This window comes from Balaenoptera borealis, assembly GCF_965194805.1.
Source record: "Balaenoptera borealis genome assembly, chromosome: 15".
NCBI lineage: Eukaryota > Metazoa > Chordata > Mammalia > Artiodactyla > Balaenopteridae > Balaenoptera > Balaenoptera borealis.
The window spans coordinates 91,317,225-91,330,488 of NC_138871.1; the positions used below are offsets into that span (position 1 = coordinate 91,317,225).

At 51.1% G+C, this 13,264-nt stretch overlaps 1 protein-coding gene across 16 annotated transcripts in view; it reads right to left on the minus strand.

Moving 5' to 3' along the window:
* Positions 1-13,264, minus strand: part of SNTG2 (syntrophin gamma 2) — a 221,886-nt gene that overhangs the window by 14,259 nt on the left and 194,363 nt on the right. For 11 of the 16 annotated variants that reach the window (XR_014234716.1, XM_082356518.1, XM_082356512.1 and 8 more), the window contains 2 exons: positions 8,077-8,169; positions 540-650 (listed from right to left, as the gene is read on the minus strand). Coding sequence is in view for 10 of the 16 variants with exons in the window: in XM_082356518.1 (XP_082212644.1) it covers positions 540-650; positions 8,077-8,169 (204 nt within the window). In the remaining 6 variants the exon portion in view is untranslated. Of the gene's footprint in view, positions 1-539; positions 2,350-3,702; positions 4,493-4,667; positions 7,214-8,076; positions 8,170-13,264 lie in introns of those variants that run through there. The other 5 variants (XR_014234717.1, XR_014234718.1, XR_014234719.1 and 2 more) reach the window with 5 other exon arrangements.

The window sequence follows — 13,264 nt, forward strand, 5'->3', positions numbered from 1 at the left end:
TGTTTTCTCTTTCTTTTGGTTTTGTGTATGGAACTTATCCTTCTGTTTGTCTTTAGTTTATATTAAAACTGGGTTGTTGACAACACAGTTATACATAAAGTATGGAAAAAATCAACAGTTGCTGATAGTAAAATGACAGCTCAATGCAATGAATTTGTAAGCTATGTCAAGATCCTTTGAATTAACAGAGTGGTTTGTTCCTAATACCACAGACAATCCATCACTTAATGCAGTTTGTAAAAGTCTTCCTTTGAATATTGACTTCCCCTGTATTTTTAAATATTGTTTTCCTGCTAATACTGACTAAGCAAATTGTGATTTTCAGTGGAATCAAATAATGTTTCGATGATTACAATTTTAGGATATTAAAGCCTCTAACAGGAGACATACTATGGGCTCTTATGACATCCTTGCTGATTTCTGAGGAGCATTCACACTCCAATTCTGATTGTTTTCCCTAGGCCGGTGGAATGGCACGTCCACCCTCGGACACTCGGGCTTACTTGGGTGGGGCTGGGCTCAGGTGGATGAGTTCCTACCTTCATCTCAATCTGCTTGGTGTCCAGATTCTGAAACAGCAGCTTCACACGAGCTTTCCCATCATCTGAAGATCCTTTCAGCTGAGAGAATTTAAATCTCCAGAGCACATTCTGTAAAGGAAGGCAATTATCTAGTGGTTTAGACACAAGAGCTCACTTCTTTAATTAACATCTGCCAATATGTTAAATAATCTATTTAAATAAATGCAAACATTTTCTCGGTTATCTTATGTACACTGAGCACGTGGTGACTTAGAATCTCCACCTTCTCTTTCCGAGTCTAAGAGGCTGACCCCCTCAAGCCACCAGACTTCCTGGGGGTCCCTTCTGTCAAGGTCCAAGGAGTCTGTCCTGGTGCCCGAGCGCCCAGGCCCCCATGGTCTCCTCTTCAATCCCATGCTACCCGCACCGCCTTTCTCCTGGGTTTTCCTTATGTTTAAAAGCATCATAAGCGCTTTGCTCCCTTTTCTTCTTGTAAAACTTTAAAAAATCCACTCCAAGGCCCAGGTCTTGCTACATAGAGTATATGAGACACGGTCAGCAGTGCAGAGAAAATGAAAACCTTTCTCCCGCCCCCTCCCCAGGTTAAGTTCAAATCACTCAATGTTGGTTTCTCCTGAACCAAGCTGGAAAACGTAGGTGCTATTACCTCTTAATACTAGTGCAACAATTGCTTAATGTTTGCTAAGGTACTTTAGAGATGATGTGTACTCTATAAACGCTTACTCTTCAATTAAAAAAAAGGGCTGCAGCAAATAAAGACTTAATGGCTGCCTTTTATAAAAGATAGTCTTTAATTATAGACTCTTTATGATAATAAATCTTTATCTTCCCAGAAAAAATCCCAATAGAGAACAGCAATTATTTTATAGCAAGCTATAAGTTTGTATTAAAAGCATTTATTTTGAAATAATGAACATACGTTTCTCTAAGTATCACAAAAGGCCAAGAGGCTGGGACGTGGGGAGAATTTCAGAGGCGCTGTTATCCCATCGGCTCCTTGGCCCATCTATTCACACCCGCACTGGCCTCGAGGCTCCTGGCACATCGTTCTCTTATATTGAATCTTGCAGCCGAACAGAGGCTCTGCAGCTCACGGTCAAGTGTCCCCACGCATGTTCCTTCTCGATGCTGAGAAGTTGGAACCCCGTGGGGTCTCGGGGAACAGTGACTCCAGTGCTTCCACTTTCACGGTCAGTCACTGGGGTCCATGCTGCCCGCTTCCCACTCGGGCACCAGGGCCCTTTCAGCTCGGAATCACTGCACCCACCCAGAATGAGGGTGCTCAGGGCCGCTTGCACACCCCTGCGGTAGCTCCAGGAGGGTTGCTGGTCCACTGAGATAAGCCAGAGGCGCGAACCACAGCCACAGCCCGGCCGGGAAGGCCCAGCACCAGCGATGAGACCGGAGGCGGCGGGGAGAGCTCTCGGGCCGCCTGCGACGCCCCCTCCCAGCAGCTCCCATCTCCCCGGGCGTCGCCCCGGCTCGCCCTTGGAGGGCAGGGAAAGACGGCTGTGATTTCAGCCGCTAAGATTCTGTGAAAACGGCCCAAATCTCAGCTGCCTTTAAAAGCACCCACCCTCCAGCTGTCCCGCCAGGAACTGTAATCATGAGGGCGCGTGTCCAGAGGAGCTGGAGGCATCTGGTGTCATGGTTTTGCGAAATTCCTCCCCAAACAAGCAAGACCCGGCCTGCCCTGAGAACATCCCCTGGCGTTTGCTCACATTTGCTTATGAGGAAGAAGAGCTGAGCAGTCGTAAGATTCTAGGAATAACCTACCTAATTATCATTTACATAGCATCACAAATGGCTGTTAAAAAAAAAAAAAAAAAGAAAGGCAAGATCAGCATAGGACTTAGAAATATGGCAGCAAACGCCAGAAAGCAGCTAAAACTGTTGCAGGATGGTACTCTGGGGAGTGAGCGTGACAAGGGACAGTTCAGAGGACTGCTTTTCCGTTATACGTCTGTTAGTACTAATAAGCCTTTTTAAACTTTGCACATGTATAACTTCGATTAAGGTAAAAATTAATAATGTTCATTCTAATCATGAGAAAAGCATCAGGCGAATCCCAATAGAGGGGCATTCTACAAAATATTGAATACCTAACCCATGCTCTAGAGAATTGTCAAGATCATCAGATACAAGGAAGTGTGAGAAACTGTCACAGCCAAGAGGACCCAGAGACATGGCCACTAAATGTTATGTGGAATCCTGGATGGGATGCTGGAAGAGAAGTGGGACATGAGGTAAAAACTAAGGAAATCTGAATAAAGTATGGACTTTCATTCATGATAATTTATCAATATTGGTTCATTAATAGTTACAAATGTACCATACTCATATAATTTGTTAATAATAAAGGAAACTAGGGGCAGGATATATTGGAAAAAAAAATAGTATAGACAAAAAAGTGCAGAAATCCCTCTGTGAAAGCCCTGCTTATCGTTTAAAGAATCCACAGCGGTTCTTACAATGAAGTCCTTTAGCTGCATCATCGTTATCTGTTTGGTACGTTATTTTTACACTGAAACTGTCCTGCAAGGTGATATGTGGGAAATGCAGCTTGTGAGACGTACACACACAGCTCCCTTGCTTAAAGTCATGCACTCATGTCACATGGTGGCCCATTTGGGGTGAGGTAAGATGTCCTAAACGTGGGAGCGGGAGGACAGCCTTCGGGGCCGGCCTTCTTCCCTTCCCACCACAATCAGGAATCTTCAAGTCACTAATGGTGGCCTCTTTGAACTCCTTCTGAACTTCTAAGTACCTATAAACGGTCATTTTTATTTAAAAAAAGAATTTTCCATTGCCATTATGGATGACATTTCTGCACATTTTATCTACAGGTGGTTCCAGGGAACAGTCTAACTTGAGGACTCTGAGCTTTTCTGCACGACTGGACTTGCCAGGCCAGAACCTGACACGCTGTCCGCTCACAGCTCAGAGATGCCGCCTTGACTGACCGCTGAGCCCAGCAATGCCCGGGCTGGCTCAGCAGCCTCGGGATGCGTTTGGAGGGGCCCTGGGTCTCCCCGCCAGCGCCTGAAGGCTGGAGGGAACCCTGATCTCTAGGACTCAATCTTGGAAGACAGAAAATGTCTTTCCAGCATTTCAGTAATTAAAGAACAGTTTTACAGTTAAGCAAGTGTTACAGGAAACATGCTAACGTTTATGTTTTATTTTTATGACTGAAGGAGGTTAATGATAACCTTCCTTTGTAGCAAATTTGAATTATTTTAATTATTATTACACAGTGATAGTGGACAATTGACATAAATTGATAATAAATTGATAATTATTAAAACATGCAACAAATAACCCAACTAGCAGTTCCAGAGACTTTACGAGAAAAGGATGAGGCACTAGAGCAGATTCACCGGTTGGCATTTTCCTGGGCGGTCCTGTGGAATCATTCTTCACTCCTCCAGTCAGGCCAAAGCCAACTCTTCATTTCCCCTCCTATGAGAAAGTCAATTCCCTGTTTTTTCCCCAAAACGATCCTTTCTGTTCCTCCACCTCGGTCCCAGCTCAGCCCTGCAGCACCATCAAGTTTCAGCCTAACAAACGGGTGACGTAGGGGATGAGGCCCATCGTGAGGACCACCCCCCATCACCCTGATACAGAGACGTCAGTTTTCTGCTAGGCATGGGGACCATCAGAAGGTAAAAAGAAAATGTGGATGCACGTTGACATTTAGAGACAAGGCGGATGCCCCAAGTAATAAGTAAATGTGGAAAGAAGTTCCCTTTGTTTCCAGGTCCCAAACATCTGATGCCGTGCACATGGGCAGCGCCAGAGTCCGTGGCCCATGGAGGACATGCAGCCCGGAGGAGGGGCTGGTCCGTGGCCCCATCCACGTGTGGTCTGATGTCCACACTCTGTTTTCTAAGTCTTGTTACGTCCTCTCCCACTTCTGCTTAATTACAGCAGAGATGGGGCATTGGTTGGCCCTAAACCAGAGGGATCAATAAAAAATAGGTCAGTTTGGAAATGGGCAGAGATGTACTTCATTTCTATCATGGAAGTGCGGGGGGCACCGAGGATGGAGTTCTAGTTCATTCTGGGTTAATATTTTAAAAATAGTTTGGAAATTTAAAAATATTAGGTAATGATCTTCTTACTTACTTTGTAAGTGCAGAAAACGTTTCCAGGTCAAACGTATTTCTTCTCCCCTGTGATTTCAGATCTTCTCAGCTTAACTCATCTTTATCAACGTTGAAAAGGAGAACTGATGGTGAATGAATTCATGCTTGGAAATAACTGTTCAGCTCTTCTCTGCCAGGCACAGAGGTGGGGGGTTAAGAAATGTGACCTCACGTGTGCTTCTGAGGTGGACGCCATGCAGATGCCAAGCATCAAAATTTGGGCTGTTACCAAATTCGAGGGGCTTTTTTAAAGCATTTGGTTAGTAAGTAGCACTGCCACGTTGTGTATTTAGTTTTACCCACACGTCATACACAAATGGTCTGATCTAATGGTGTAATGTGGTATAGGAGTGCTAATTATCTTGTGAAAATAAGGGTGATAAATCGCAATCTAAATATTTTGGGGCCCCCAAATTTTTCCATAATGACTTACATAAAGGGCATATGGAGAATACCGCATTTTCATAATGTTCATAATTATTTCATATTCAGTAATTATTTAATTATTTTCATAATTATTTCATATCAATCTAGAAATACTGAAATCCTATTAGTACTGGACTTGCAAATGTCATCCTACATTAAAAGACTGAAGATGATACATCAAATGAAGTAAAATTATAACTATTTTATATATTTACAACCCACTGGTATACTCTTCACTGTTAGGTTGAGAAAGCTTTTTTTTTCAAAATTAATTCAAATATTGTAAGTTCTGAAAATAAAATTTCAAAAGGAATCCATGAAACAAGCCTCTAGAATAACTTTCTTTTTTTCTTTGTCATTTTTTGGTTTCATTTTCCATTACTGTCTACTGTTTATTGTGTAAATAAACGTGTAAGTATTAGGCCAGAACTTCTTGAAATAAAGAAGAAATCACAAGAAAAATGTGGAGTCAAGAGTTCACCTTCAAAGGGAAACAGGTCAGGAGAGGGTTCTGGCGTCTGAACCAGAGGGTCAGACGAGCAAAAAGAAGCCTTAATCGGACCTTTATAAAAACGTGACTGAACGAGAGTGGACCGGACGTGAGTGGGTGAGGGCTCCGCCGAGGGCGTCAGGAACGCAGAGCCTGCGGTGCCTGAAACCTGCGGCCGCGAGCGCCAGGCGTGGCTCAGCCCCGACGTGCCCGCCGGAACAGCCGCAGCTGCCCACGCCTCCCGCAAGCCCAGCGGCTGGAGAGGCCGCTCCGTCTCCAGCAGGGGCGCCGCGGGGCAGCGGCGGGTTGAGCAGAGCGAGGCGGTCAGGGCCATCGATAACCTATTTCAACTAGGAGAGCTCAGCTGAGTGACGCGGTTCGGTTACCAGGACATTTAACACGACGGCCCGGCTGGGCACAGCGGTAAGAAACACAGCGTACCTGCTTCAAGTCTTATTCGATGAGCGTGAGGGCGAAGTGGGGAAACGTGCGGGATTCAGGGCTGGGAAGAGTCTCCCAAGGGCCCCGGGCCTGGACCTGCCTGCCCGCTGCCGGGAAACAGCGGGACACGCAGAGGGCGAGGCCCTAAAGGGAGAAAGACCCGGGGCAGCCAGGGAGGCAGGGAAGCTCAGTGGGCAGGTAGGAGAGAGGGTGTGGGCGTCACGGGCCACCCGTGGGCTTCCCAGAACCCCCAGCGGCTTCAGAGGAGCCACAGCGACCCGTGCAGACCTAACCCGGCTGCAGGCCTGTGGGACGTGCGCCTTTAGGGAAGCGGCTTCCCGTCCTCGGCGCCGTGCCGGCGGGGTCTTCTGCTGGCGCCTTGGGGACATCAGGGTTCTAGGCTTCGGGGTCCCCTGAAGGGAGAGTGCCAGGTGCTCGCTTCCGACCTCTCACAATCACTCACACCCCCTCCCCGGCCTGGCCTGGCGCCGACAGAGTGAGACCGCACAGCGGGGACCCCGCGGGAGACACGGTGACCCCGGCCGGCTCGCTGGGTGCCGGGTGTTATGCAAACCGTGACCAAAGAACCAGAGCTGCCGGCCGGGAACAACGTGCCCACGGAAAAGCTGACAAGGAGTGGCGGCTTTGCTCCTGGTCTGAGCAGGCGAGGCCCTGGCTGCCGGCCCGCACGGAGCCCGGAGCAGCCAGCGAATGGGCACCGGCTTCAGAAACGCACTCTGAAGGCGAACTCTGGAAAGCCTCGGTTTACATGTCCTGACACACAGGATTCCTTGAACCACAAAGCAAGAAACAGACGTTATAAATCAGGGTTGCTGGTTAACAGCTGTGTTCAGGGCTTCTCCCTTCTCTGGGGGAGGTGCCCTGTCACTTCCCTGTCTCCGAGGACACGTGGAAGGAGGTCGTGCATGTCTGGCTAAAGGCCAAACAGCATGAACGGCGAGTCATGGAGCCCGAGCTGGTGGGAACCGTGGGTGGACCAGGCACGTGGGAGGATGCCCGCACGGGGTCAGGAGCCTTGGTCCCCTCTGTGACCTGGATGTCGGAGGGCAGACAGGAGAGCCTTCTCAACTCCAGTTTTATGCAAGCAGACCTCTCGTCATTATAAACAGTCTGTGGACCCCTACTGGGGAAACATGGTAACCATCTTCCTGGGAGGAAGGAAAGTGACAAGGGCACAGTGGGTTTCCGGTGCAGAGTTCTGTGAAGGGTGTGGACTCCTACCCAGGACGGGGCTCCCTGCTCGCTCTGCGGGACCACCCCATGCACTGCGATGTTTGACCTCTTCGCTTCACCCCTCCCTGCTAGATGCTGGTAGCAACTCCCTTCCAAGCCGTGACATATCGGTGTCCCTGGCAGGTCTCACTCCTCTTCCCATCACACCGGTGCTCTCCCCTCACCTCCGTTCCTAATTAGCAGACAGTGGATTTTAAAAAATATTGAAGGACAAAATAGTGGCTTCATGTTTGCAACAAAATTCTCAGCACTTGTGTGAGTGGGTGAACACCCAGACCCCTTCGAGAGGCTGACGGGAGTGGGTCTCGTTTCCCATCCCTCACGCTGGTTGTTTAATGTCCAGTGAAACTGAAATCCCGTCACATCTCACAGGTGTGGAATCAGCACCTGGTCAGCTCCACCAGGTGTGGGGCGTCGACCCCCCAACCAAACTGCCCAGATGTTAGGTCTGGCAGGGGTGAGGGATCTCCCCAAAGCGCTCAGTCGGTGCGGAGGGTCCTCCCCCTGAGCGGGACAGCCCTGCCGACCTCCCCCTCCCCACCCCAGACCCTGGGGCACCTGCCCACGGGCACCACGTGGTGTGGTGTCAGCCCTGCCTGGCTCTGGGGCTTGTGAGATCTGAGCTTTCAGAGAGAAGGTCCACCACAAAGGACAACTTGCACAGGACACAAGACTGTCGGGGCTGGTGATGGCTGAGATGCACGCAGGCGTTAATGGCCCTGAAATGTAACGAAACGCACCGCTGATGGGCGCCTACCCCCAGATGCTTGGCCCTTACCTTTGTTTTGCTGTCAAAGCAGGTGAATCCCAGAGCGAAATCCACTGTGAAGCACAGAGTGTCTCCTTGCCAACTGCACACGTACGTTTTGGACTAGAAAAAAGCATTAATTGTGAGAAAACATTCTTTAATAATGAGTTTTAACATTAATCAGGTAGTTACAATACTTCCCCCCAGTCAAAACCTATTTTTTTTAATAGTGTTAACGTGTAAACCACCTGGAGGGAACCTGGAGGCCCGAGGTCACACGAGACCTGGGACACGGCTCACACGGGCAGCGCTCCTAGCTTTTGGTCTGTCAGCAAATTGTAGAAGTTGGACCATCTGCACGGGCGTCACTCTAACTAGAAATAAACCAGCAGAGCACACAGAGCTCCATTCGCCGAAGCCTCTTTGAAACACATCCCAGATCAGTAAATCCCTGTTGTGACTCATTCCAGAAGGACCATCCCTGTTACACAAATGGGGGGTATTGTTTTGCTCCTACAAATTGCCTCGGGACAGGCCAGGCTGGAAGTGTGTCCAGGAGAACCTAGACCCGGCTGTTCTTGGGAAACCGTCCAAGGAGGAGTTTGATGTAAAACGAGAACAAAGGACAGAAAAACGGCAGCAGCGACATCACCAAAACCCAAACCAAGGACCGAGGACCCCTCACAGGTGGCAGATTGCTGTGAGGGGCCAGCATTCCCCGCTCTGGGGCTGGTTCAGGTAGGTCAGCCTCAGCTGTCACGTGAACTTCTGTGGGCCCAAACCAAACTCCACGGGCCACCTGGTTTCCAGGGACCAGCGCTGTGAGGACACGGGCACACGCAGGCACATACACACATGTGCACACACATGCACACGCACGTGCACACAGGCCGCGGGTGCACATCCACACTTCCAGCCACGTCGGGCAAAAGCACAGAAACGCAGAGGCCTGTCCTCTACTGTCTGGGCACCGCTCTTAATATCAGGTGTGACTGCAGGAAGGTGAGCCCTGAGGTCCCGGGAGCACAGTAGTTACAACCCTGAGGTTAACCTGCAGGTAAAACGCTCCACTCAGCGGGAACCTCACCATCGGTCTGGACAGGAAAACGCGGCAGTGCCCCGTCACCTGAACCCGCAGGCTTGTGGCTTGCTGACTCGGGGAGTGTCAGTCACTGTGACTTTTCAGCCCTGCCCTTGGCCTCCTCTGTGGGGACTCCGATGACACGGGGGCTTCATGCCCCGTCCCTCCCTTTACTCCCTGAGCCTCGCCTCCAGTGATCCAGCTTTTCGTCCTGAAGCTTCCCTGTGTCTGCTCTGTACCTCGCTGCCTTGATCTCTCTGCTGAGACCTTCCAGTCTCCATCTGTTCACTGTGTTGGCTCTTGTTTTGGAAGCACGGTTATCAGGGCTGCTGGAAAGCACCCGTGGATGCTTCTAATCGCCCATGGTCTTCACGTTGGCTTCTGTGGTCGTCTTCGTTCATTCCGGATCCTCCAGGTTCTTGGCAGAAGCAGTGACTGTCGATCGACACCTGGCTGTTTCTGAATTTCGAGACCCTTCACCTGTTCTAAACCCTCTGTTGCACCCGGCTTTCTCTGACGCACCGCCCTCCGGGGAGGGGCCGCCCTGTAGCCGGGTGCCCGGCTCGGCCTCTGGAGACGCAGGGCTCCCTCTCCTGCCGGGCAGCGATGGGCATCGGCCACGTGGTCGCCACGGACAGCCCGGGGCCGTGCCTGACTCGGCCCCCCAACAGCACTGGCAGGTCTGGGGGCCTCGCCAGCCCGGCGCATGGGGCCAGGTGAGGATGGGGTCACACTGGAGGAGGGAGGCCCCGACCCAAGCTGACCGGGGTCCTCGCAGGACGGCGGCGGCAGAGCGAGTGCCGGGGGCCACCCAGCATCGCCGAGCCGTACGCGTTCCCGTGAAGATGCGCGCTCGCGTGACCTCAGCGCCGCACGCCGTCCAGGACGCGGGGACTGATGTCCCAGCAGCCCGGCCCCTCCCCACAGGCACACGCGGCGGGAAGGCGGCAGGAGAAGGTCATGCCCTGCAACGGGGGGACCCGGGTTCCTGTTCATGAAGGTGGATCAGAACAAGCCACCCCCCTCAGGGGAGGCACGGAGGGAGAAGCTAGAGGCGGCTTTGATTCCCCGGAGCTGCCGCTTGAGGCTCCGCGCTGGGCAGGGACCCGGTGCTGGTGCCACGCGAGGGCTGCGTCTCGGGAGCCCCGGGAGGGCCGTGTCCTGCCCCGCGTCTGGGGCGAGTGTCCATCGCCTTGTGTGCCCTGCACCTGGGCTCGGAGCGGGAAGGCCGGGGCACGTCCCCTTCACTGCCGCCCCCGTGAGCTCAGCCCTCTCCGGACGTGAGGCTCTGTTACCAGCGACACTCTCCGAAGACCGTGCTTTTCTGAGAAACGTGATCTGTCTGCAGACCCCGGGCCGGGCAGGTGTGCGTCCTGCCGCACCTTCCCTCCGAGCGGGGCTCCCACGCCGGGAGGGCGTCCAGGGAGGGCGCTTCGGGCGGGTCGGTGGGTGTCTGAACAGCGCAGGGGGTTCAGGAACCAGGGGCCGCCCCGGAAGACGGGCAGGTGGTCCGTGCGGGTGGGCTGCTTGCACTTCGTCCCCTAAACAAAGGGGTGACCGTGGCCCCAGCACGCTCGGGTTCTGTGAAGGTCAGGTGATCAGTACCTGCGTAGCTCACAGCAGTGCTTGGTAAGCGTGAGCACCAGACGGGTGAGCGAAGGCTTCTGTGGGCGCTACTCTGCCAAATTCTAAGCTGGGTGAACAGACCCTAACGCAGGGGTGGGTGACGGCAGGCACCACCAGGCTCACTCGGGAGAAGCTGAAGGTGAGCTCTCCACCCCCGGCAGGGGACCGTGCCGTCTGCAAGTTCTACTTCCGGAGACGTTTCCTCCTGTCATGGCACTTCGGGGGTACGTTTTCCATGTCCTTATATAAGGCCTTTGGGGAAAGTTAAAACTAAGGAATATTTGAGGCAGGAAGATGGTAACTTATTGAAGAGGACATTTCCTTTTAAAAGAGTCTCTCTCCCCATATAAGTCTCTGCACCCTTTGGGGAAATGATGCTGGGAAGTTGATGTTATCCGGGTAAACGGGGAGTGGAATCCTTGGTGCCCAGGTGCTGTGCTGGCCCAGGACACATTGACCTGCTGTGTGTGGCGTCCATCCCTCTGATGCCTGGGCCGTTAATCGGAAAGGAGCCTGGGCCAGACCCACCTGCTGATCTTGGCGAGTCTCCAGGGAGGCTGGAGCTCACCTGGGGACGGGGAAGGTGGCCGCAGCCTCTTTGGGAGTGCGTTCGACCACAAGAGCACTGGCGCTGGTGAGTGCCATTGTGGAGTCTTCCCTGTAGCCTATTGGTGCCAGGACCCAGCTCCACCCACCAGCCAGTCGGCACCAGTCCTGGGACCCTCCAGGCTGAGCAGCCAATCCTGTGGGGACCCAGGCCCACCCACCAGAAAGCCAGCACCAGCACTGGGTCCCGCCAAGGGACCTGGCACCACAAGCAGGCCTGGACCAGCCCTGGGCACCCGCAGGCCCTACACCTAGTTGCATGGGGACACAGACCCACCATCGGCCTCCAGCAACGTCTGCACGAGGCAGGGCGTGGCAGCCAACCAGGCCGGGGACCAGCCCAGCCTGTGACTGTGCCCACAGCAGTCAGCCAACCACCCCACACACGGAGGCACCACTAGAGCACACAGCTCTGATGACCAGAGCGGAGTGTGCTGCTAGAACCCTCAGGATGTCTCCTACATGAGGCCACGTCTCCAAGACTGGGAAAAGTCACTGACCTACCTAATACACACAAGTAAACACAGAGAAGCAGGCACAATGAGGCAACGAAGCAAGATGTTCCAAATGAAGGAATAAGATAAACCCAAGAATTAGAACTAAGCAAAGTGGAGATAAGCAATCTTCCTGATAAAGAGTTCAAGGTAATGATCATAAAGCTGCTGAGAGAACTCGGGAGGAGAACGGACACAGTGAGGAGTTTGACAAAGAGTTAGAAAATATGCACAGAAGAGCCAAACAGAGCTGAAGAACACAAAACAAATAAAAATACACTAGAAGGAATCAACAGTAGACTAAATGATACAGAGGAACAGACCAGTGAACTGCAAGACAGAACAGTGGAAATCACCCAAGCTGAACAGAAAAAAGAACTTTAAAAAATGAGGACAGTTTAAGAGACCTCTGGGACAACACCAAGTGTATTAACATTCACAGGGTAAGGGTCTCAGGGGGAGAAGAGAGAGAGAGAAGAGGGCTCAGAACGTAACTGGAGAAATAGTAGCTGAAAACTTCCCTAACTTGGGAAAGGAAACAGACATCCCAAGTCCAGGAAGCACAGAGTCTCAAACAGGATCAACCCAAAGAGGGCCACCGCCAAACACACTGTAATTAAAATGGCAAAAATTAAAGTTAGGGAATATTAAAAGCAGTGAGAGAAAAGCAACAAATAACATAGAAGAGAATCCCCAGAAGACTATCAGCTGATTTCTCAGCAGAAACTCTGCAGGCCAGAAGGTAGTGGCATGATATATTTAAAGTGATGAAAGGGAAAAACACCTATGACCAAGAACATTCTACCCAGCAAGGCACTCGTTCAGCTTTGATGGAGAAATCAAAAGCTTTACAGACAAGCAAAAAGTAAAAGGGTTCAGCACCACCAAACCACTTAACAAGAAATGTTAAAGGGACTTCACTAAGTGGAGAAGAAAAGACCACAACCAGAAACATGAAAATTATGAAAGGAAAAATCTCCCTGGTAAAGGCAAACATACAGTAAAGATAGTAGATCAACTATTATAAAGCTAGTAGGAAGATTTTTAAAAGGTAGTAAAATCATCTATATCAACAGTAAGTACTTAAGGGATACACAAAACAGAAGAATGTAAAATATGATGTCAAAAACATTAAACATAGCAGGATGGAGTAAAAATGCAGGGTTGATAGAATGCGTTCAACTTAAGAGATCATCAATTTAAAATAACACACACACTCACACACACTCACCCTCACACACATACACATGCTCTCTCACACTGACACACACACTCACACTCTCTCACAACACACACTACACAACACACGCTCACACACACATATGCACACAGTCTCTCACACAACACACTCACACACAACACACACACACACTCACCCTCACACATACACACACTCTGTCACACTCACACA